The sequence below is a fragment of the Arachis ipaensis genome, chromosome B4, assembly GCF_059453495.1.
Source record: "Arachis ipaensis isolate K30076 ecotype BB chromosome B4, ASM5945349v1, whole genome shotgun sequence".
In the NCBI taxonomy this organism is placed as follows: Eukaryota; Viridiplantae; Streptophyta; class Magnoliopsida; order Fabales; family Fabaceae; genus Arachis; species Arachis ipaensis.
Window position 1 is genome coordinate 134,208,026 of NC_142439.1, and position 26,576 is coordinate 134,234,601.

The window sequence follows — 26,576 nt, forward strand, 5'->3', positions numbered from 1 at the left end:
GAGTACTTGAAACTGGAACAATCGGTAGTAGTTAAGTACTTGAAATTAAACTAGAGCAACGGTGACTAGTGAAGTACTTGAAACTAGAACAGTGATGGCTGGTGGAGTAATTAAAACTAGTACAGTTGTTAGTAGTGAAATAATTTTGGTACGACGTTGCTTCATTTAGGGGTAAGTTTTGATGGCCTTACCTAAAAGTGCACAGCAATTATTTTACCCTTTTAACAGTTATAGCAAAATATTCAAATGGATGGAAAGAGAAATACAAAGGAATTTTAAAAGAAAACCATATTTAATACCTGTTGAAAGTTTATTTTCTAACATAACATGTTGGCTCATATCAAATTTAATCTCAATAGCATTGCTTTCATCTTAGACTTTATTTGCAGCACTTGAAATTTGATTCTCAGTACTTGTAACAGTTTCATCAGATGCAACATCAATAGCAGTTGCTGCAACAGCTACAACCTCATCTTCAACCTTATCTAGAGGCAGTTCCTCTTGTTGTGACTTTTTTAATATTATAATGGTGGCAAGAATTTTCTTTACATGTCCTCTTCATCTTGGTGGTGTTCTGCTTCTTGTCTCCCGCAGGACCTTCATCAACAATTTTCTTTCGTTTCTTCTTTGGTTCTCCTGGAATCTTCTTATACTTGGGTGTTTGCGGTCTATTAGGATGCGTTTGTTTCTGAGAACAGGATTGTAACACCCTACCATACAGAGACTTATGCTTAAGTCATAATTCAGAGATGGCAAGGTATTACGACCTCTAAAACAAAAATTTAGTACGTATAGTAGTATGAATGATTGATTATAACTAGGAGCCTTGTGGAAAAAAAGGGGTAAACAAAAACCGCAACTCAAAAGCGCAACACTCCGATCACTAACACAACGAGCAAGGATAAGCTAACACAAGATCATATATATAAAGAGTATCAAAAACAGGAATATCAAGACTCAAAATCCGGCTGCGAAGGTAACCGGTTCGAGCATAGCAATATATACATATAATAAAATAAGGAAAACCCCAAGGAAAATCCAAAGGGACACAAATACAGAAATCTAATCTCCAAAATCCCCCTCTAGAAGGAGTCATCACAGTTTGTATTATTTAATGGAGATAAAAGTATCTAAACAAAATATATATCCCAAAATAGAGTCCCGAGAACAAAGGATCTTCGCTAATCCAGAAGTCTCCAGCATGCCTCAACGAGAAGCCTCGCGTCCTGCATCTGAAAACCACAAAATCCGCATGGGTGAGAACCAGAGGTCCCCAGCACGGTAACAGCTTCCACATATATAATACATAATAATAGAGGAAAGCCGAAGGCAATCCTAGAACTTCCTCCAGATAATATCAAAGCTTATAAACAAGCTAAACCGTAAGTGGCAACTGACTAAAGATTCTTCAGTCTAACTAATACTTCCCTTTCCAATTCCTTCAGACCTCCCAACCACCAGCAGGAGTATAATATAGCAAACACAGTTATATCAGACAAGAGATTTACAAATAAGAACAATTAAGACATTTAGACAAATAGCAAGTAATATGCAGTCAAATAGGCAATCTCAAACAATTCATGTAGTATGCTTATGATGCATGCCTGTCCCTAGTGGCTGATGATATCATCTGTCGGTTATAGAGCCAACCCGACAAGTCCTGGTAGCTAGCCATTGGACTGTCCCTCTGTCGTGCATCCCCAACTCGAGTTATACTCATCATAAACTTGATCATAATCATGATCCATATCCATCACCCTCACTGGTGAATATTTATCCATCACCATCACTGGTGAATATTTATGGGGGCGAGCTCATCCGGGCCTTTCACAGTGCCCGGCCACACTTACGACATAGGGTCAAAAGAGCTTCGAGTCTCAACCTGGAGCACATGGTGGCTAGCCATTGCTACTACCCAGGGAAACCCTCATCTCCAATGGTGGAAGTGCAAACCTTCACAATTCAATCAACATCATATATGCATTTATACTTGGCCATAAACATGGCTCCGCCGTAACACGGCAATAATCTAGCCATCCGGCTCACGGTTAAATCCATAACCAGCCAATTCATTAACAATTACGGCCCTTCGGCCCATGGCACAACAAGCACTTCCACCGCCATTCTCCGCATCTCACATAATCATCTTTGATCCTCAATGATCATTCATTTTTCCCTTGCTTCACTCGCAAGTTACCACATTCACTAGCCCTTTTTCTCATGCTAGGCATATCATAATGATTTAAGACATAAGTGGTGAGATCGGAGGCTTAGAAGTATGAAATTTGGCTTTTAAAACTCAAAAATCAACTTTGGGATGAAAACAGGTCCACGCGTACGCGCACGCGTGGATGGCGCTTTCTCGAAGAACGGCGCGTACGCACCAAGTGCGCCTACGCGCGAGGGGTCATTCTGCTAAAAATTTTCTAAGTTAAAAGCTGTAGAATTTACATATTCAAACCCCAATCTTCCGACGGACATAACTTCCTCATTTTAAATCGTTTTTCACCCGTTCTTCGAACGGCATGGACATCCCGGATCCAATTTCATTTCTAAACAGATTTGGCACAAATCAGAGATCCGTAGTCCAAGTTATGTCCCGTCAAAGTATGCCCAAAAACCATGTTTTCATACAAAACCACAAGGTGCCATTTTCAAAACAAGCCACTTTCAACTCTTTTCAAAATCAATCAAACATGCCAATTTCAACCCTTCTCTTTGAAATCATTCAAAATGTACCAAAATCAACAACAAGCCATCCTCAACTCACACATTGACACTTTACCAAGGTTTCCAAAACCACATCCAACCATTTTAACACTTCTCAATCAAATGGCTAAAGGACAAACACAATATCATGTCATACATCCTTCCTCATCCCAATTTCCAATAATACCATTTCCAATTAACCATCATTATACATAATCAACATCATACTCACCATCAACATGGTACCACCCATCAATTCAACCTCAATCATCCATCAAGCATATATCACAACATGCATTTCTCATATTTCACACAATCAAGGCATCAATATTCATAATCACATATATGAACACATCATATATTTCAACCATTCAACAACACCAACAATTCAATGCCTATCTTAGGGCCTCTAGCCTAAGTATTTCCTACCACATTACATATTAGATACGGGAAACTAAAACCATACCTTAGCCGATTCCCCAAGCTCAACCGGAGCACTTCCAAACCACTTGTCCACAAGCTCTCAAGGTATCAACACCTCCAAGAACAGATTTTATCACACAAAACCCTCTTCCAAGCTTTCCAAAATCACCAATCAAGCTCCAATATTCACATATACACAACCTAAGCCACAATCATCATACCCATACACAATATCTCAATACCCAAACATCATAGAACAACAAATTATACTAGGGTTGAGAATCTTACCACACCCAAGGTCCAAGGAGACAAGATTAACCTTCTCCTTCAAGAGAGTTGGGTCCTATAACATCAAAGAACCCAAAATCTCAACATTTTTGCTCATGAAACTCGAAATCAAGGGCTGGAATTTCGAACAGTAAAACGTGGCTTACCTCAAGATTAATTGTATGGGTTTTGTAGAGCTCTCCGCGGTGAACGCGTGGCCGCAAACGGAGCGGCAATCGGAGCTCTAGATCAAAAGTTATGGTGGTTTGAAGATCAAGTGAGAGAAAGAACTTGAGAGAGTGTTCTTCCTCCCCTCTCTTCAATTTCAGCGTGTTTGAGTGTGTTGTGAGGAGAGAGAGTGTTGAAAACTAGGGTTTTGGTTTAGTTTAGTTGGGCCAAGGGCCCACTTTGGGTCCGGTTGGCCCGGTTTGGCCCGTTCGGTCCAATCTTGGTCCGATTTCTATAAAATTGGTACCGAAATTCTCGTCTCAATTTCCTCTATCACATTTAGCCATAAAAATAACATTTTTGGCTTTCTAGAATAAATTCTCATTTATGGGTTAATTAGCCGTTAATTAACCGGATCTTACAAGGATAGGACAAGACATGAGAATAGGATAGGACAAGATACTGATGGACAGACACACAAAGTTTTGTGTTCTTGTATTCTGTTTGGTGATAAACTAGAACAAATTATGAAAATCTAATTTATTCTCATTTTTTTTCATTCAAAAAATTTGAGATGAAAAATATAACAATAAAAAATTTAATTATGAAAAATTAACAAGAATAATGAAAGAAAAAATGAAAAATAAGTTGTTTCCCTTGTTAGTGTCTCTGTGTCCTTTCTGTCAGGATGGACACAAAAATACACTAATTCAGTGTCTCTGGACACATTGTCTCTGTCCATGTCTCTTCTGTCAAACACGATTTTGTGTCTCTGTCTCTCTATTCCAGTGTTTTGTCTCTGTAAACAAACACAGTCTTATAGATTAACTTTTTTCATAATGCCTGGCCAGAAAGAGCATTGATATGGAATGCATGTGTCATTTTATGCATTCATTGTACACATGCACCAATTCATTGTTTTTTTTAGCATGGAAGTACATCTCCAGAAGCTCGGTATCAGAATTGAGTTCTCTTAAACCAGTCTCCAATGATCTGTTAGGAGTCAACCACCAACAATGCTCCATTTTATCATATTCAACCTGTTTGTAGTAGTCTCTGATAAAGAACATATCTAACAGATTTGGATCAAGTCTAGGCATTTCTGAAGTATGGTCTTTATTGTATGAAATGACACCATCCACACTCATCATAAAGGATTCCTATGGTGATACACAATAGTAATCAAAAGACATCTGTAAGTAAAAATTGATCATTAACATCATAATCTTCAAAAAAAAAAAAAAAAAAAAAAAAGCAAGATGAGGCACCATCAACTAAGAACGTACAATTAACCTAAACTCTAACCTACCATAAAAACTAATAAACTAAATACAAAACTACTTTTATTTACAGCACATTCCCAAAATAGTTATCATGATCACAACAAACAAAAATAAACAAAAAAAATAAAACATCACAAAAAGCAAACCTTAACACAAACTCACCGACAAAATACAAATGCAAAAAAAAAGATAAATGAATGGATATTGACTTAACAATGCAAAAAAAAAATGAAGAAAAAATCTATGATCAAGAAAAATAGAGTAGTTAATGTGTATTTAGTTTTTTATTTTATTTTAGTATCTCTATCAATCAAAATGCTTCTCCTTAGACCACTCTGGACAGAAATGAGATGATTCCAGTGTGGTTATTTTCTTTCAAAAAAAACACCAAAAAAATTTCTTTTAAAATGGCGCTATTGAAGAAAATAAGGAGAAGAAGAAGAGACTTCGTGAGAGATATAAAATAATACTCTAACATATTAAAATCCCTCGAAATATCCTAAACGATATCATTTCTATTCTATTTAGACGTCAAAAATAAAACAGCGACGTTTTATCAGTTTAGTGTGGCCTCCGTCTAACCACCTCATCATTCCATGAATCAATATTATTACCATTAAAGATAAAGTTAAAACAATTGTAAGTTGAAGAATAAAATTAAAATTTAATTACAAGTTTAGAGACCAGTTTAAAATTTAACTATTTTTTAATTATACACCACAAATCATAATGGCAAATTATTTGTTTAGTTCTTAGATCATAAATTAAAGTACATATTGCTAGGGCTGCACGCAGATCGGATCGGATCGGATATGGCCAAAATTTCGATCCGATCCGCACTAAAATCATTGGATCGGATCGGATCCAATATCCGCAGTTTTTTTAAGGTTGGATCCGATCCGCACATTTGCGGATTGGATCGGATCGGATATCGGATATATCCGCAAAACACAAAATTGTTTTTAAAAGCTTATTTTTATTAAAAAAATATCAATGAAGTTCATTTTTTCTATTCTTTTAAATATGTTTACTCTTAAAATAATATTAAATATACTTTTTTTAAATAATAAATTAAAATAATAAATAATTATTAGTTTAAATAAAACATAAAAATAATATTTATTTATTTATTTCTTTATTTTTGCGGATATGCGGATACCAACACAAAATCCGCAATCCGATCCGATTAGTGTGCGGATCCAATCCGATCTGATCCGAAAGCCTTGCGGATCGGATCTATATCCGCAATTCTCGGATCGGATTCGGATAAATACCGCGGATATGCGGATCGGATCCGATCCATGAACACCCCTACATATTGCGATCTACATGTTTAAATATAGGTGATTTATATGGTACAGAGGTATTTTTATAGAGATAGAATAGAAGCAGCTTCAGATTGACACGTAGCAAAAAAGACAAAGGACGAAGCAGAAGGAAATGGCTCTACAGTTGAGCCGCGCAGCGCATGGAAGATCCGTTAGAAGAATGAGAGCACGTTATTAGTGGATGCATGGAAAACAATTCTGTTTGCTTCGTTGGGTTTTCATTTGTGCCTGAAAAGCCCTGACAAAAAAGAAAGAAAGCGGCTCTACAGTTGAGCCGCGCAGCGCATGGAAGATCCGTTAGAAGAATGAGAGCACGTTATTAGTGGATGCATGAAAAACAATTCTGTTTGCTTCGTTGGGTTTTCATTTGTGCCTGAAAAGCCCTGACAAAAAAGAAAGAAAGCGGCTCTACAGTTGAGCCGCGCTTGTGCCTGAAAAGCCCTGACAAAAAAGAAAGAAAGCGGGGCTTGTTCATGAAAACATTGTTAGGAGGATGTATTCACCAAAGAAAATTTGTCATCTTTTTGTTAATTTTTTTTAATCTATTATCTATTATCTCTATTACTCATCTATTATATTTATTTATTTTATTATATAAAAATTAAATTTCTACACTTAATGATAGAATTGATATGACATATTTTAAAAAATATTTTTAATTTAATTATTTTAATTCATCAAATACAATTTATTATAATGACTTAATTATATTAACTAATTAATTTAATTAAATACGCATGACACAAATTTTTTTTTAGAACTTAAATAAAATTTACAATAAAGAAGGATTGATGCAAATAATGATAGTAAAAAAATAAAGTTAATTAAATTAATATATATATCTACAATAAAAATACAAAAATCAATGTTTTAAGTGGTATTTAAATACATAATTTCATTGATTTAGCACTGAATTAGTAGTTAAATATTTATTATGAAGATTAGCGGTGAACACGGATCGGATCGGATATGGCCAAAATTGCGATTCGATCCGCACTAAAATCATCGGAACGGATCGGATCCAATATCCGCAGTTTTTAAGCTTGGATCCGATCCGATCTACACATTTGCAGATCGGATATCAGATATATCCGCAAAACTCAAAAATATTTTTAAAAGCTTATTTTTATTAAAAAATATCAATAAAATTTATTTTTCTATTTTTTTAAATATGTTTATTTTTAAAATAATATTAAACATATTTTTTTAAATAATAAATTAAAATAATACAACATATTTTTCTCTTTGATAAAACCTTTTTGAATGACTTTTTTTAAAATATGTTACTTGCTTAAAATAAAGTAATTTTTTTTAAAACAAAAGTATAATACTTAAAAGAAAAAACAAAAATCTTGATAGAAAAAAATTCAAAATTATATATCATACGCAAGACCAAGCCTTATTTAACATACTTTTTTGGTTCAAATGTTAGTGTTTTATCTATTTCTACTTTTTAGTTTTTTTTCTCCTGAAAATTGGAATAATTAACAAATATTTTTCTTTAAATTTTAGGTTACACTATTAAAAAGAAAAGAAAAGTCCTGTTCCACTATTCAGGTTCAAACTTCAAACCCCTTCTTTGTATCCCTTCCCTTGCGTTAAGAAAAAAAAAAAAACCCTTCCCTTGCGTTAAAAAGAAAAAAAAAAAACCAGCGAAGGGTTCAAAAATAATGATTTTCCGTTGCTTATGCAGTTATGCCTAGTCAACTAGTTAAGCCATCAATTTCCTGCCCCAGCGCTGTGTGCCAAACTTAGATCTGTATTATAGTGCGCACCTTAAATATAATTGACTTAGATTGATTCTTATTCAATTTTTAAATTGCTTGTCTTTGATGTGATTTATAAAAATTTTTAAAATATCAAGTTGCTCATATTCAAAGCAATTTATGTGTATATTAATAAACTAATTGGACTCATTGTGATTTATTCTAAAAAAAATAGAACATATGCATAAATAAAAAAATTAATTTATTAGTTATTTTCTTTTGTTTATTTAAGAAGAAGAATCGTGCAAACATGCTTAAGAATTTTTAGTTTTCTTTTTTAACCGTATGTTTGTGAAAATGGAGCGCGTGGGGCAACACCCATTTTTTTTTTGCTGCTGGGTACATATGTTACTGGCTACCGACTTATCCCATGTGGCTGGTTTCGTATGGCCCGTACTAGTTGAACCGATTGACCCGGTCCTATATAAATAAAAATAAAATATAGTCAAAAATTTAAATTTAAAATTAAAAATATATATTTTCACTAACATTTTAAAAATATCTAACTATTTTAAAACAATATAAAACAGGAACAATAAGTATTTTGTTAATTTTACGCTATCATAAATATTTTTATTTTTTTATATTAAAATAACTATTATTTTTAAATTTTAATAATTTATTAATTAGTGTATATTTATTATACTATTATATACTACAAGTATTTATTGAAAAATAATATTAATAGATATTATATAATTATAAAAAAATAAATAAATTTATAATTATTGTTAAATAAAAATATAATTAATTTAAAAATGAATGAGTTTATAACTAAAATTAAAATAAATTAAATAGAAGTAAATTATTCGCTGAAAGATATATATATATATATTAATTTGCATACATATTGATAACAAGCTTTAACAGCCTGGTGGTTGTGAGTATCATGTTTTTTCTTGATGAAGGGGTTCGAATCCCAAGTTCAACATTTTGAAAAAAATTTGACTCAAGCGGTTCAGTCGAACCGGTCTTACCGATTTTGACCGGTTCATTTCGAGTTTAACCGGTTCACACTGGTTCATTGTCTCATTCAGTCAGATCATCGGTTCGGACCGGTTTAGAATTTGATTCACCGATTTTTCGATCGAACCAGTCAGTCCGGTCCGATTTTGTTAACAATGTACAGTACATTTCATTTGCATTTCTGACTTTGATCCGCTGCATCAGGTAGCACATTTCAACTGAAACGTGTCCCTTTTCTATTGGCCAAAATGATACAATACCGGCATTTTTCACAATATTTTACTCCCCTTTTCTTTCCCATGAGAGAGGGAAAAAAATCACATCCCACTCTAACGATAATATATACAAATAGGAAAATATCATTTTTGTCTTTAAGGTTTGGGATAAATTTTAAAGTTGTTTTTAACATTTAAATTATTTTATTTAAACTTTTAATGTTTTAAAATTGATTCAATGTTATCTTGTTATTAAAAATTTGTTAACAGAATTTAGGATAGGATAAAATTAAGACGATTTTAAAACGTTAGGATTTAAATATGATAAAAATATTGGGAACAAAAATGATACATAATTGTTAGAAATAAGTAGTATGACCACAATCCAATCAATCATGTGTCAAATAATTTGTTATTGTTATTATATTAAAATGTTAATATAATAAGGTCCTTGATTAAATTTAGAGATTTATCATTGTGATAGTGATCATAATATTGAGAGATAAATCTTTTATAATTTAATCTAAATTGTTCTTGGTCATAGGATTATTAAAAAGGACATTAATAATCCGGAAAGATCAATATATATATAATGGTCTTCATTAGATGAAGATTAATAGATCTCATTTATTAAATTATATATATAGATGGTGCATATAGAGATATGACCATTGAACTGACTCATTTTGAGAATTTCTAATAGTTATAATTACCGTATATTTGTCAATAGGATATTCTCAAGATGAACATAGTAATAGAGTTTCCTTTGACCTGCGACTGTCATAATAATTAACAATGTATTTATTATACTTTGATTCCGGACACCTAATACCCTAGGGTGCTAGTTGAATGGATATTGGGTATGATTTAAATACTTGTAGAATTAATGATTAGTCAATAAGGAATCCGTCAACTCTCGGTAAAGAGTTTGAGTTCTATAATTATAATGACTGAGATGAATAAAACCTTGGCCAAGGGGATTGAATGAATGAAGAAATGAGTTTCTTATGTCATTCACAGTTCATTATAATAATGGTAACAAGTTAGAGTTTGACAATTAAACCATACTCTAAAGGTTAACCAAGAGCTGGAAAGATGGAAGGAATTATACTTTGTTCTTCTGAGGTTCTTAGTAAAAATATATTACTTCATACTATCGGGTCGTTGAGGAGTGTTGCTAGTGTTGCTAGACGCCAACCTTGATTAGTAAATTTAGTATGACTAATTTACTACCCGCTTAGTATTGAACCTATGGGGTCACACACTAACGAGTGTTCTAATCTTTGCTGTAGAATTATTTAATTATTATTTTGATTTGATCAAATAAATAATTATATTAATTCAAATGGAATATTATTATATTCTTTGCTAGCACCAAGAATATAATAATAATATGATGATTGAGAATATTAAATGAGATTTGAGAATAATTAGTTATTCTATTTCTAAATTTGGATGAGATCCTAACTGATTCTGTTTTCAAATTGAGTTATGATATGATTCATAAATTTGAAAGATTCAAGTTTAAAATAATAAGATATGATTTAAATTTGAATTGAGAATCAAATTTAAAATCAGTAACAAATCTCATACTATATATATATGTATGCCAAGAGTAGAGGAATGTGAAAGAAGAGAGAATAAAACACAAGGGTTTTATTCCTTTACCTCTACGCACATAAATGTATGTGAGCCTAATTCTTGGAGAAGAATTTTATGGCGTGCAAAGAGTTGCAAGAGGTTTCTCAATTTAGATCAGATGTCCATTGGTCAAGGAGTTGACAGCAAAGGTTGGTCTCGGTGTGGATACGCATAGCGCCTTCGTACCATCGAAGGAGAAAAAGATTTTTACTAGCGTACTCAGGTATTTAGATCTGATCTATTATATATTTATTATTGGAATAAAATTTAAGCACAAAATAGATCTTTAAGGATTACTTTATTTTCTTCCGCTGCGTGTGTTATGAACACATAGTAATCCTTCAGTGGTATCAGAGCTTTGGCTTTTTTGTGTTTAAATTTTTATTCCTATTTTCTTAAAGTTTGTGAATTAATAGGATTAATTCAAATTATTTTTTAAGCATGTGATGTATTTATTTTCATTGAGATGGTTTTTTAATAAATTAATAGTTAATTTATTTTAATTATTTAATTGTGATTAAATTATCATTCTTTTAATATAAAAGTTATATTTATAATCAAATATTTTGTTTGATTTTATTTATGTATTAAACTTTATTATGATTTTGATCATAATAAAAGGAATACGATGCAAGATATTTTTTATTTGCTTCTTATATATATAAGTGTATATATAAAGGTCAAATTTGATTTGATAAATTTTTTAAGACTAAATATTAGTACATGAAAAATCAAATTTTGATTTGATTGATGTGTTTTGAATACAATAATTTTAGAAATTAGTTTTTCTAATTTTCTTGATTATAAAGAGCGGCCTGACAACCAGGAGTTTTATTTTCAAGATAATAATCAGTACATACATTTGATGTATTAAGGATTTAATTTTATATTTTTACCTAGGTAACCTGGGAGTATAAAAATTTAATCCATGAATACTGATAGAAATTCTCTAACAATTGAGATAAATCCTAAAAGTTAGGATATTGTCAAAAATAAATTTATCTCTTGTTTACAAGGAACAACCTGACAACCAGGAGACTTGTACTCAGATAGAATTTATTTATGCATATGATGATGTATAAGGAGAATTAATTTTATACTTGAACCTAGACAACCTAGGGGTATAAAATATAATTCAGTTAAATAATTGTCTGACAACCAGATAATTATTTGGGATTATAATTGTATGTGATACAATTTAATCATATTTATTTGGAATAGGTATGAGTAACAACTTGACAACCAAGGTACTCATTCACAATTCTAAATAATTTTGCCAGAAATATAGATTTCTTGATTTACTTTCATATTTTAAATTTTGAAATATGCTCATTTTTGTATGGCATACTTGAAAGTAATATTTTGACATTTGAGAATTGTTCTCATGTATGAAAAGGTTATCATGGAGATGATAATTCTATTAAAATAATATCCTCCAATAAAATTATTTTTGAAATGGTCAGAACTTTTGAAATATTTGTAATATTATTTTACATGGGTTGTTTTGACAACCATAAGTTCTAATTTCAAAGGCATCTCCCCACTATTTATTATTGAACATCTTGAGAAGATGTATGGTGCCCAAAGTAAGATAGTATGACTATCAAATATTTTATTTAAACTAGTGGGAGTATTGGGCAATATATTTTGAATTAAACAATTTTAGAAGTTGGAATGCCATTAGGTAAATGGCTTTAGCGAGATTTGTTCTTGCAAGTATTTTTGGAGATTTATTTTGTTACAAACAAAATTTTCCTTAATATGATTAAGGTTTGTGATCTTTTTAGAAAAATTCAATATGAGTATTGAGGATGCGAATCAAAATTGCTCTTAAGGATTGGTTTGACCAATAATAAAGATATTGAGTATTTTTATTATAAGAGCTTAAAATAAAATCTCTAATTATCTAATTGATATTCTATTGACTAGAGAATGAGATTCTCTCAACGCACAAATACTAGTACTCTATGTACTCCATCATGTTTAAAGAAACATGGAATTTGATTTAGCTGTGAATTACTGTTGGTTAAATATTTAGACTACGTTTTAGAAATGTTGCTAAATTAACAGATTTTTTACTAAATTAATTTTTTTTACCCATATGAAATGTGGAAAAGGACATAAACCAAATCTCAATAGCATTAGAATTTGGAGATGTCTTATATGTGTTAAGATATTGCACAACAATAGAATTGATATTAAGTCCAATAAATGAGATTTATTGGTTACCCTAAAAAAAAATAATAATAATGAGATTATTTTTATCACTCTTCTTATGACAAAGTGTCTGTGATAAGAGGTTAAACTCTTTTTTAGAAAAGGGATTCCATCTTAAAGAAAGAGTGGAGGTACAATTACTTTTATTAGAATTGTTTATCACTCAATAGAGGATATACTTTCTCGAAGAAGTATAAAATGTTTGATCGTCAAACTAACTTTTTGAAAAAATAGCCTATTTGTATAATGATACAATTCTATAAAGATAGATCTAATGGTTACTTAGATTTTTTTTTATAATCTTGTTCAATAAGGATTGTCCTTAAAATAAAATTATGCACTATTGTAGTGAGAGATTTCATGTTTTGAGAAAACGTGATATTTATTATGCAATAGGCATATGTTGCAAAAGGTCAAGCACATATGCTCAAGAGTTAAGGTGTTTAAAGTCAAAAGAGTTTTGATAAACACAAATATACATTGAAAATTATACACATGATTGATTGGCTCTAGTGCAAGTGGGAGATTATTGAAGTAATAGTATGCCCAAGATCCAATCAATCATGATTGGCTCTCGTGCAAGTGGGAGATTGTTGGAAATAAGTAGTATGACCACAATCCAATCAATCATGTGTCAAATAATTTGTTATTGTTATTATATTAAAATGTTAATATAATAAGGTCCTTGATTAAATTTAGAGATTTATCATTGTGATAGTGATCATAATATTAAGAGATAAATCTTTTATAATTTAATCTAAATTGTTCTTGGTCATATGATTATTAAAAAGGACATTAATAATCCGGAAAGATCAATATATAATGGTCTTCATTGGATGAAGATTAATAGATCTCATTTATTAAATTATATATATAGATGGTGCATATAGAGATATGACCATTGAACTGACTCATTTTGAGAATTTCTAATGGTTATAATTACCATATATTTGTCAATAGGATATTCTCAAGATGAACATAGTAATAGAGTTTCCTTTGACCTGCGACTGTCATAATAATTAACAATGTATTTATTATACTTTGATTCCGGACACCTAATACCCTAGGGTGCTAGTTGAATGGATATTGGGTATGATTTAAATACTTGTAGAATTAATGATTAGTCAATAAGGAATCCGTCAACTCTCGGTAAAGAGTTTGAGCTCTATGATTATAATGACTGAGATGAATAAAACCTTGGCCAAGGGGATTGAATGAATGAAGAAATGAGTTTCTTATGTCATTCACAGTTCATTATAATAATGGTAACAAGTTAGAGTTTGACAATTAAACCATACTCTAAAGGTTAACCAAGAGCTGGAAAGATGGAAGGAATTATACTTTGTTCTTCTGAGGTTCTTAGTAAAAATATATTACTTCATACTATCGGATCGTTGAGCAGTGTTGCTAGACGCCAACCTTGATTAGTAAATTTAGTATGACTAATTTACTACCCGCTTAGTATTGAACCTATGGAAATGGATCCTCTCCAGTTTTTTCAACAATTGACAAAATACAGTGCAATCTCTCACCTTTGATTTTAATAGTGGGACCAAAAATAAATAAGAGAGAGAATGTAGTGAATGGTTAGATTAAACACTGCACACCATCCAGTTTTTTATTCACTGGAGAGGATCCACTCCCTTGAACCTATGGAGTCACACACTAACGAGTGTTCTAATCTTTGCTGTAGAATTATTTAATTATTATTTTGATTTGATCAAATAAATAATTATATTAATTCAAATGGAATATTATTATATTCTTTGCTAGCACCAAGAATATAATAATAATAATATGATGATTGAGAATATTAAATGAGATTTGAGAATAATTAGTTATTCTATTTCTAAATTTGGATGAGATCCTAACTGATTCTGTTTTCAAATTGAGTTATGATATGATTCATAAATTTGAAAGATTCAAGTTTAAGATAATAAGATATGATTTAAATTTGAATTGAGAATCAAATTTAAAATCAGTAACAAATCTCATACTATATATATGTATGCCAAGAGTAGAGGAATGTGAAAGAAGAGAGAATAAAACACAAGGGTTTTATTCCTTTACCTCTACGCACATAAATGTATGTGAGCCTAATTCTTGGAGAAGAATTTTATTGCGTGCAAAGAGTTGCAAGAGGTTTCTCAATTTAGATCAGATGTCCATTGGTCAAGGAGTTGACAGCAAAGGTTGGTCTCGGTGTGGATACGCATAGCACCTTCGTACCATCGAATGAGAAAAAGATTTTTACTAGCGTACTCAGGTATTTAGATCTGATCTATTATATATTTATTATTGGAATAAAATTTAAGCACAAAATAGATCTTTAAGGATTACTTTCTTTTTCTTCCGCTGCGTGTTATGAACATATGGTAATCCTTCAGATTTAAATTTTAATTTTATCATTTAATAATATTAATTTTTTATGGTGCATAGTTATTCAATTATTTTTTAATCACATTTAAATAAATTATACTTAATCACATTACTTTTATTCTAAATAAATTTATTTTTTTTATAATTTTACTCTTAAAAAATTTTATTCATCATAAAATATTTGTAGAATGACTAGTACATAAACTTATTGGAAAAAATGATATATATACAATAAAGTAATGTGATTCTAGTCATTTTACAAATATTTCACGATGAGTAAAAATATTTAAGAGTAAAATTATAAAAAAAATAAATTTATTTAGAATGAAAGTCATGTGATTAAGTGTAATTTACTTAGATATGATTAAAAAATAATTGAATAACTATGTACCGTAAAATATTGATATTATTGAAGGATAAAATTAAAATTTACTTCCATGTATCGTTTTTGTTCCCTAACGTTTTCGTCCTATTTAAGTCCCTAACGTTTCAAAATCGTCTCAATTTTATCTCGTATCAATTTTGTTAACAAATTCTTAAAAACATTTGGGATTTAAATTGGACGATTTAAACGTCAGGAACAACTTTAAGACTTATCCCAAACATTAGGACAAAAACAATAATTTACTCTAATACAAATAATATATGTTAAAGATGAAGTTTGTCGCAAATTGTTTTTTATATTTGGACGGAAATGGTGTTTTTTATTATTATAGATTGTAAAAATATTAATTTTAAAGATGATATTATTTAATTTAAAATGTAGAATTCGAATTTTTTAATTTTTTAAAGGATAAAAAGTGGACTCTTCAATTTTTTTAAACCAAAAATCAGATCTCTAATGTATGAATTTCAAAAAACAAAATCACAACAAACAAAGTCGACCTTTCAATTTAATATTAAAAAAATTTTAAAAATTTCTTTGCAAAATAATCAAATTTACCAATTACACATTCTCGTACAAAAGAAATATATACAAAATCAATAGAATTAGATTGCATACGCTGTTCGTCCATAATAAAAAAATTTAGCCGAAGTTTGTTGTGTCAATATTATTTTTTCTAATGCTTATATTCTTAGTTAATTTATTTTATTTTTTGATGTGCTTATAAATTTTATTTTAATTTTTAGTGAAGAATTAAAAACACTTACTTTCTTGCTAGTGGAAAGTATTTAAGTTACTAATCCATTAAAAAAATTATCTTTGATTCCTTAGTATAAGACTATTGGTTAGTATAGATAATAATTTCATTAAAAAATTATCCTTTTAGAAATATTATTTGTGTTTAAACTAAGGACTTTTTCCCATAATTAAAAACTTCAATTCAAGGACTTATAAAAACTAGGGGTAGGAAAAGCTTCAAACCCCCTAAAAAACCATATTGTTACCATATGAAAAAGTTTTTAACAACAGATATCATTTTTAAATATAATACTGGCTTTAAAGAATAATTTTTCTTTAGTTCTGATTTTTATTAGTTTATAACTTAAGGAGTGCAGCTATTTTATTTTCTTGTATTGCTGAAATAATAATATAAGTTAAAGTGGATTCAACACCTCCAAAACTATGACAAAGTCTGAAACACGACATTTTTATGGTAAGACTTCTAAATAGTTGTGTGAAATGCATATATTAAGATTTTTTTAAAAAAATTAATTTTTATTTATTTATAATAGTGTAAAATATTTTATATAATCATTTAATTATATTCGTTTTTTTTAAATAACAGAGTTATCAGTGATATCAATAATTCTATTCTGTTTTCAGAAATTTTCCACCAGAATTCAAATACCATTGTTCTAACCTCTAACTTCGAGGAAGTTGGTAGCGATTTTGTCAATGAAATTCGATGACAGAGATAAACGGGTTCTGTGGCTCATGGTCGTAGAAGTTGTAGCAGCAACAGAAGGTGACCCATTTGATGGGTGCAGGTCGCCGGCGGTAGCAATGAGCCAATGAGTGCTAGTATGACTTTCTCGCAGTAGTAAGAGTATGACTATCCAAAGCAACGACGTAGTCCTTCCATTTCTCGTATATAACTGGTTGTTGGTAGTTGATGGTAGTGATATGATAAGGAGAGGTGATAACTGATAAGAAGGGAATGTTTTTGTTTTTTTTATATGGTGGTGGTAATAATTGTTTCAGTATGGAAGTATGAAGGGGCTTAAAGGGAAAAAAAAGAAAAAAAAATAGATAAAAGTATAATTTTATAATAAAATTATTTAAAAATATTTAAATATACTATATAATTATTATACAATTAATAAATAGTTTAAATTTTAGCCATCAATTCAAATTTTTAATGATTATAATTTATAAAGAAATTTTGGTTCATGAAAGATCAAAAAAATTTTTTTTTCTATTGAAGAAGGCTCTGATACAACTATTATCTTATTAAGTAATGTACAAAAATAAAATAAAATAAAATATTAAAATACCATTAATCAACTATAATTAAATAAAATGAAATAAATATATTAAGTTTCATATCGATTATACATAATGTAAGAATCATATATGACATAAAACTTAATAAATTGGTTTCATATATAATGTAAGAATCATATAGAAGCATATTAAGTTTTATATATAATATTAAAATTCTCTTCAGACTTTAATCAATTAAAATCGTATAGGACTCATCCATACAGTGCAAGTTTGGTTGGAGGGAAAAAAATAAGTGAAATTTTTTATTTATAATACATTATTTATAAAAAGAATATCTCACACTCACAGTGTTATATTGTAATATTTTATGTGTCGATTTAAAAAGTAAAAATATTTAAATTTATTTTTATTTTTATGAGTTAAGATTTTTTATAATCGAATATTGAACTTATTCTAAAATTTTAATTTAATATAAAATTTATCTATTTTATTTTTTTAGACTTAGATTTTATCTTTTATTATTTTATTATTTATAAATATTAAATGAATTTTTCATATATAAAATACTTTTGTCCAAAAAAAATATAATGAGATTATAAATTTATATTTTAATATCAACTTAATTATTTTTATTGATTGTCTAAATCTAATATTAATATAAAAAAATATTACATTCATAAATAAAGTATATTCTAATAAAAAACTCTTGATTCAATCCTAAACAAAGTTTATTAAATCTAAATAAGATAACAACACAAAAAAATAAAGGGATATATATATTTATCTGAAGAAAATTGTTTGATGTGCTATGCAAATTAAATGCACACGTTTTATAGGTTTGGCTTAAAACTTAGCTTGAGCCCAACTACCTTAAATAAGGGAATGGATTATTTGCTGCTCTAGTTAAAATTAAATTGCCACACACTAAATACATGAAGAACACTTTTTGTTTTTAAAAAAACAAAATGAAGAACAAAATAAAGTAAAACGTGACTTATAGAATAATTATATAGTAGCTTTTGTAATTAAAATAATAATTTTATAATCAAAATATAATACTTGATACACTTTTATTGTAATTAAATTAAAAATTTCTTTTTTTTTAAATTAAGGAGGTTTTTTTTTTCTTTTTTTTTTATGTTTTATCCTCTTTCACCTACTACATTTTTTTATATATTAATATTAGTTATTAATTTAACAATCAAAATATAATATATAATATTTTTTATTAAATTAAAATTAAAATATATTATTAATGTGACAATCAAAATGTATCACATTATACTCTATTTTATTATAATTAAAATAATGTATATTTTTTTTAAAATTAATAAATTTTTTCTCACTTTTTCACTTATTTTATTTTTTTAAGGTTTTTAATCAATATGCCACAATTTCTAAAATTTATTATCTAAACGTGTCACATAATACTCTTTTTTTTTGCAATTAAATTTTTTTTTTAAAATTAAAGACCTCTCTCCTTTTCTGTTTCTCTATTTCTCTTCGTCCTTTATCACTCTATCTCTTATGTATACTATTAATAATTTATTATATCTATTACATATTACTAATTTCACAATTAAAATGTATATAACATTTTCTAATTGCAATTTAATTAAAAAAATTTAAATCAATGAAGTCTCTCCTTTCTCCTCTTCTCTTTTCTATGTTTTCTCTCTACTCACTTTAACTCTTTTATATATTATCACTAATTATTAGTTAGTCATTTAACAATCAAAATATATCACACAATATTTTTTATTATAATTAAAACTATTCGGCCATTCCCATTTCCATTCCCTTTCACTCTCTCTCTCTTTCTCTTTATGTGACCCGCATCTTTTTCTAGCTAACTCTTTTTCTATATATATTTTGGTTTAACATTATGCGGTTGCATCTTCTTCTCCAAAATGCGCGCAGATTCTCTTTTATAGCTTCCCCATCTTCTTCTCCAAGGAAATGGAGGTTTTTTTTTATCATACATCAACTTTAAGCACCGTGTGCTAAGTCCGCTACTTTGGTTTGGAAAGCTAATTGATTTAGTACGTTTAGCTTGGAACTATTAAACTTTACCTGATCACCTAAGAAAAAAACAGTCTTACCTTAAAATTTATTCTCTGATATCTATATCGCCTAATCCCACAAGTGGATTCAAGCCTTTTTTAAGAGTTTCTTTAAGTAATTACATAAGATTTTAGCTTTAATAATGAAGAATAGCATAAGAGGATGCATATCATGCATCCTACCATACGGGGCATTGGACGTGATACGTATAGTTCACTCCAATGACAGAATTAAGGTGTTAATATGTGTATAAAATATCAATATTGGAAGGGTAGTACTATTATTATTATTATTATTATTATTATTATTATTATTATTATTATTATTATTATTATTATTATTATTATTATGGTGTAAATGTGGGGTGATGGAAGCAACAAGAACTTTATAGTTTATACTTTATAGGATGAGTAACACTAACAAAAGAGTAAAAGTAAAACTTTGAAAAGCCCATTCCCATTCAGCCATTTCCATTCCCTTTTACTCTCTCTCTTTCTCTTTACGTGACCCGCATCTTTTTCTAGCTAACTCTATTTCTATATATATTTTGGTTTAACATTATGCAGTTGCATCTTCTTCTCCAAAATGCGCGCAGATTCTCTCTTATAGCTTCCCCATCTTCTTCTCCAAGGAAATGGAGGTTTTTTTATCATACGTCAACTTTAAGCACCGTGTGCTAAGTCCGCTACTTTGGTTTGGAAAGCTAATTGATTTAGTACGTTTAGCTTGGAACTATTAAACTTTACCCGATCACCTAAGAAAAAACCAGTCTTACCTTAAAATTTATTCTCTGATATCTATATCGCCTAATCCCACAAGTGGATTCAAGCCTTTTTTAAGAATTTCTTTAAGTAATTACACAAGAGTTTAGCTTTAATAATAAAGAATAGCATAAGGGGATGCATATCATGCATCCTACCATGCGGGGCATTGGACGTGATACGTATAGTTTACTCCAATGGCAGAATTGAAGAGCTCACTACTCGTACCATCAACGCTGCTGACGTCATGAGAGCTCATCCTAACTATATCCTCAAGAAATATTCTCCCTCCAACCTCCTCATCGTTCCTCCCCACGCTGACTTCCATCGCGGCAACATCTACTTCCTCATTCCCCTCCCTCCCCCTCCCAACCAACACGCTACAGCAGTAGATCAACATCTCTCCACCTCCACTCACACAAGCATCAGCTGCCGTCTTACTCTCTGGAGGTCTCACCTCGACACCATCTCAGAGAATAGAGATAAACTGATAGAAGAACAATAGAAACTGTTATTTTTAGTTGCGCCTTTCTATATGACATCTTCTGGGAATTTGTCTCTAAGTGGTGGTTCCATGAGAGCATAATGATAGTGGTGAGTGTTCCCTTCTGTTTCATTCTCTACTAAGCTCGATTTTAGTCTCATAAACATGATGCATTTCTTCCACTTGAATTAATGAAACATTTTCACTTCTGTACAGGTAGCTCGAGGCGATAGGAGTGGAGAAGATGGTAACAAAAGTCATATATATTCGTCTTCTCTAGTTTAAACACTTTAATCACTACATAAATGAAAAGAATCCCTTGTCTCATTTCAATGGTTCCTGGACTTAATTATTGTACCGATAAATTTACAGGTATGATTGGTTGGCAAAGAGGAACCTTCGGTCTGGATACTTCATGTGGGCAATGAGTGCTTACAGTTTAGGTATGCTATTTCTATGTTTGATTCTTGGTATGACTTTAGTTGGTAGGATGTGTCAAAGGGTAATTTTTCATAAAAACTTTTGGACTTTATTTACTTTGTTACAAAATTGAGCCGGCTCACTTTCGGACCAGAATTAGGATGTAGATGAGAATTGAGATCACTGTTTGCTTGGTGTCTTTACATCATTCCCTTGAACTTTGATCTGCAGGTCTCCTTATTACATATGTTGCTTTGAACTTGATGGATGGGCATGGTCAACCAGCATTGCTTTATATCGTCCCGTTTACTCTTTGTTAGTACAATTGTTATTTCAACATGTTCCGGTGGCTGCTGAAGGCACCTTTGAGAACTAATGTTAAACTTTATGCATGTTTCTTACTACGAGTTGTCATCGTGATTTACAAAAACTTGTATTGTTTTTAAAACCTTGGTTTTCTTCAAATGTAGGCACATTTTTGTTATTGGGAAAAAAGAGAGGTGAACTCAATCTTTTATGGACAAGAGGGGAACCAGAAATGCCTTGCCCTCATAACCAAGAGTCTCAACAATGAACGAAGTGATAATAGGGATAATAGTATAGTGTACCATAAGTGTTGGTTTAATAGGAGACTGATAGAAACTCTAGGAGACTATGTAAATATTTGGAACTGTCATAACCAAAATTTCAACCAAATCATGTTATTAGCATGTACTTATAGTTATATCAACAGCTGATACTATTACTTTTGTTAGATTAGATTTTTTATTTTATTTTTTCCTTAGATAGAAGATGGTATGAGATAAGAAGTAAGAAGATTTAAGAGCTTCCTCTTTGGCAATTGTTTTTTGCCTTAGGGAACATAGTGTTCTTTTGTAATTATCTTCTGCAAGTTTGCTTATATGAGGGTGTGGCCAAAAATGATGTCTTTGTCAAGCAAATGGCAATAAGGCAAGAGACATCACAGTTAACTCTCAATAAAGAGGCCCGCAGAGGATGGTGACAAGGGAAAAAAGAAAAAGAAAAAGAAAACGAAAATGAAAACTGTTGTATGAAGATGAAAGATTATGGTTATGTTACTTATAACTAAAATTGAAATTGAAGTTGGATAAATTTCATTTTTCAAGTGTATTCTGTGATGAAATATCATTAATGTAGGCTTGGCTCATGTCCCTTGTTTTATTCATTTAAGTCATTTTCTTCCAAGTCACTCTTAATAAAGTAGTCTTACTCAAGTTGTAAATATTGATTATTGATTTCAGAGGTGAATGCCAATAACACGGTATCACTCAAATTTTTCATCGAATTAATTTTAGGTATCTATAATTTAATTAAATTCTCGATTAGCAACTTTAACTTATAAAGTTTGTAAATAGATTCAATTAGATATTGAGTAACTATTGTTATTGTTTTTTTTTCTTCTAGAAAAAGGAATATTCAATTGGATGTTGCACTTGTACAATTTATTTTTTAAAATAAAAAACTATATCTACAAGTTTTTGGTCATGGACTAGAAACCCAAATCAACTGGCCCATAATGAATTCTGACGCAGGCCCTTTCTGTTTAATCTCTATGATCTGCTAAAGATTCCTGAGGTGGGTCTAATATTTATCAGCAATACTTCTCCAGATACCTTTTACTCTTCTAACATGGGTTATGTGGAGCCTATCCCTGTATACTTTCCTGATTACACAGATGCTGATCTTTGCAAAATATTGTCGAGAAACCAAGCAGACTCGAAGCTGTATTCTTCATTCTTGGAGTAAGACATCTTATTACTATTACTTTCCTTTCTCAGATTTACCTAATCTCATAGTGAATTTTTGTTTATTTTTCATGCAGTGTAGCTTTAAGGTCTTTCTTTAGGGTTACTAGGCAGGTTGATGAATTGTCCACTGCCTTCAAACCACTATACGAAAAATATTGTGAACCTTTAAGCGATAAAAGAGTCTTTCCTAATGGAGACAAAGACAAAGACATGAAGAGAAAGTTATTTAGTCATATCAATCCTCACATCACATCCTCTCTGAATGAGATATTTAAGGTTTCATCTCATCCTTCAGCTGAAGTTGAGAACTCCAAAGAGGCAAATCTGAAGGTGAATCAAAAGAAACCGGAGCGACGTGAAGAAATTGCCAAGCTAGACTTTCACATGTCTACGAGTGCAAAGTATCTTCTTATTTTAGCATTTCTTGCTTCCCGAAATCCAGCTACTCTTGATGCTTCACTTTTTGATTCCAAAGGAGGTTCTGATAATCGGTATCGGTCAACTGTATCAGAAGACTTGGCTTTGAAGGTAACCTCAGTTCCCACGTAACACTCCCACAAAATTCTTGGTTTATTTATATGACATTTGGAAAACAAATGAAGAATAATATTTTCATTGTTGTTTAAGCAGGTTGCAAGGAGCCTCAAGTTCCCTTTATCAAGTTATTTGTATAAAAGAACCTAGCAATCTTTGACTTTGGTTCTTCTGCTTCACAAATCCTATTTATCCATTTTTGTCTGATAGAATCTGTACAACCTATGATGCTGCTATCTGCAGTTATCCTCATGAAATTGCCAGAATTATCCCTATGAATTGTAACATTGGATGGAATGAATAATTTTCAATGCATATGTAAATACTTGCTTTGTTCCTTACTTCCTTATGATCTGCTGCAGCTCACGGCACCGCTCTCGTCGTTACTTGCATTTCTTTGCCAAAATCATCCAGGTTCCTCGGCAAGATGCCCAGTTTCACACGTTCAAGGAGGTTCGGTTTCGTTCTCTTCTTAAGCCCTTACCCTAGATTTTGTTGTGCGTAGCTGTCTGGATTTTCGTTTCTGGTAATTTTATTTTGCTTTAGTTGTGAAATGTATTTGCTGCTTGTGAATTGTGATGTTGGATGAGGTAATTGAGCAATGAATTTTTTTTCACCAATACTGAATTGATTACACTCATTTGAACACTTCTTCCTGTAAGGGAGCATCAAAACCGCAATTCAGGCTGGGTCAGCATTGGCATTCACCTCTGCATTGATTGATTTTAGAGGTCAGAGAATAAAACATGATTCTCATAAGGAGTATGCTGCCTACAACTCTGCATTGATGAAAACTATTAAGGGTGCAACAACTGGTTTAATTTCTGGCACCATCTGGGTACTGTTGTTGCCACCTGGAATCATGTTCCTCGTGTTGAGAGAAACGTTGCTCTTCCGGGCCTCATAAGAACTTTGAAGATGATGGGCAACTATGCATTGACCTTTGTTGCCATAGGAGGAGTCTACATTGGTGTTAAGCAGTTGGTGCAGAACGCTAGGATGAAGAGGGATCTTGTCAATGGTGGTGTAGGTGTGCAACTGTTCTGGGTTACAAAGGTAGCCTTTTGCTCCAAACTATTTATCTCTGTTAGACCATAATTTGCATATGTTAAATCTATATCTTGAAATCTCACTTATGGAATGTCGATGAAAATGGTGAACAGAACTCAATGATGCTTTGATGGCTTTCCCCTATAATCTAATTAGATGTGATAGTGAAGTATCATATAAGGAAATCCAGTTCCTTTGTATGTGAATGTTGTGTGTGTGTGTGCCTCCACCAACAAAATCCTCCTCCTCCTCCTTTTCAAGTTGCTTGTGTGTATTCGTGAGTTTTCATATTTGTTTCTTTATGATTTGTGTTTGGGTCCGATGTGTTTTTATTCATATCCTTAATGTCAATTCTGAAATCACAGAAGCTTAAAGTGACATTTGTGCCCTTTTTTTTTGCTGTCTTCAGTGATCAGTTTCATTCAGATCCAATAATACTTGCTTGATAGCTGATGTTATGTGAACTTGAACCTTATTTTTCTTTATATAGAAACTAAATTCCAGAGTTTATTGCCTTTTGTTATTTTTTTCCGCTGACATTTAGTTGTATTCCCTTATTTTCATTATTTTTTCGTGAAGCTCCTAAGTTGTTCGTTTTCCATTCCAACCAAGAAATTTTCTTGTTCTTAAAAGCCCACAATGTCTTGTAGCCATAGCTTAAGGCCTAAGTATAATGTATCTGTTAGCGGTTGTAGTTCAAATGAAACCTTTATTGCTAACTAATTGAAACTTTTCTTTTAATTAATTTCTGGAAAGAATGAGAATTATAGGATGCCATGATAAAGTTAGCTGTATTTTTCGTTGCATGGGGCTATGTTAGTTATTATTGTAATGCTTATTCAGCCTTAAAATTTGTTTTACATAGATGGTTGGTCAGTTAATGTGTCTGCAAATACTGGCACTGGAAGAAGTCAATATGTGAATGCTGGAGAACTAAGTGGCAGCACTTCTTCACATGAAGGACTTAACAAGCTGATAAACATAAGGGTGTTAGCTTTAACACTGATTTGATACATAGTGATCTTATAGCGTATATAAACATTGTGGGAGCATAGAACTAAGATATATTTTTTCCTATGTAAATTTTCTTGCCGGTACATATTTATTTGTCGCAATCGGCCAAAACCAAACCCACATTTAGTATTTTGAATGTTGCTTCTTGTGCTTCATTTACGCAGTGTTATTGGTTGGTTTGTCCAAATTAGCTATAGCTGATTCTGTTGGATACTATCAGACATGTAGAATCAGTTCATTAATTTTTATTAATTTTTTGCAGTATTGTAAATTTATTGACAGAATTACTTATTCAATCGCAGATAGTTATACAATAGTTTTAAAATAACATAGCCCTGAATGTTCTTCACTTTTGAAATTAATTTCTCAAGCTACATTTATAAAATAGTTTCAATATAAATTTGTCAAGCGTCTATATTTTGTTATTTCCTTTTAATGATTTGTTAGCGTTTAGAAAAATGAAAGCTTAAAATTTCATGCTGACAAACAAGGTTTTCGAGTTACATTTTATAATCATATGCTAAGGAAAGCCTTATTAATTATTATGCTTTTTTTTTTCTCATTAATTCCAAAAAAAAGTATAGTCTAATTTTGATATGTAAATAGTATCTTCCAAACCGTGTTTCACTTTTTATATGACAGAACACTTGCAAGAGTAAATACTTCAGAACATAATAAAGCATTACTGTCACTTTAAACCAATTAAATAAAATGGAACAAAAATAATTT

The 26,576-nt window shown here is 30.6% G+C and overlaps 1 protein-coding gene, 1 long non-coding RNA gene and 1 pseudogene across 3 annotated transcripts; all 3 read left to right on the top strand.

Annotated features, from left to right (window-relative positions):
- LOC107637111 (signal peptide peptidase-like 4) overlaps positions 1–22,060 on the top strand; it is a 32,595-nt pseudogene extending 10,535 nt beyond the window's left edge.
- Positions 22,061–23,086: 1,026 nt separating this feature from the next.
- LOC148569306 (origin of replication complex subunit 5-like) lies at positions 23,087–24,710 on the top strand. Its single transcript, XM_088483439.1, has 4 exons — positions 23,087–23,243; positions 23,324–23,777; positions 24,146–24,236; positions 24,513–24,710. The coding sequence occupies exons 1-4, from the start codon at positions 23,131–23,133 to the stop codon at positions 24,524–24,526; spliced, it is 672 nt and encodes a 223-aa protein (XP_088339565.1). The 5' UTR covers positions 23,087–23,130; the 3' UTR covers positions 24,527–24,710.
- Positions 24,711–25,059: 349 nt separating this feature from the next.
- LOC148569307 (uncharacterized) lies at positions 25,060–26,175 on the top strand. 2 transcript variants are annotated; one of them, XR_015880761.1, is made up of 2 exons: positions 25,060–25,110; positions 25,699–26,175. It is a non-coding gene; the product is annotated as an uncharacterized LOC148569307 (long non-coding RNA). The 2 variants fall into 2 exon arrangements; XR_015880762.1 differs by having other exon boundaries at positions 25,060–25,100.
- Positions 26,176–26,576: the final 401 nt, after the last annotated feature.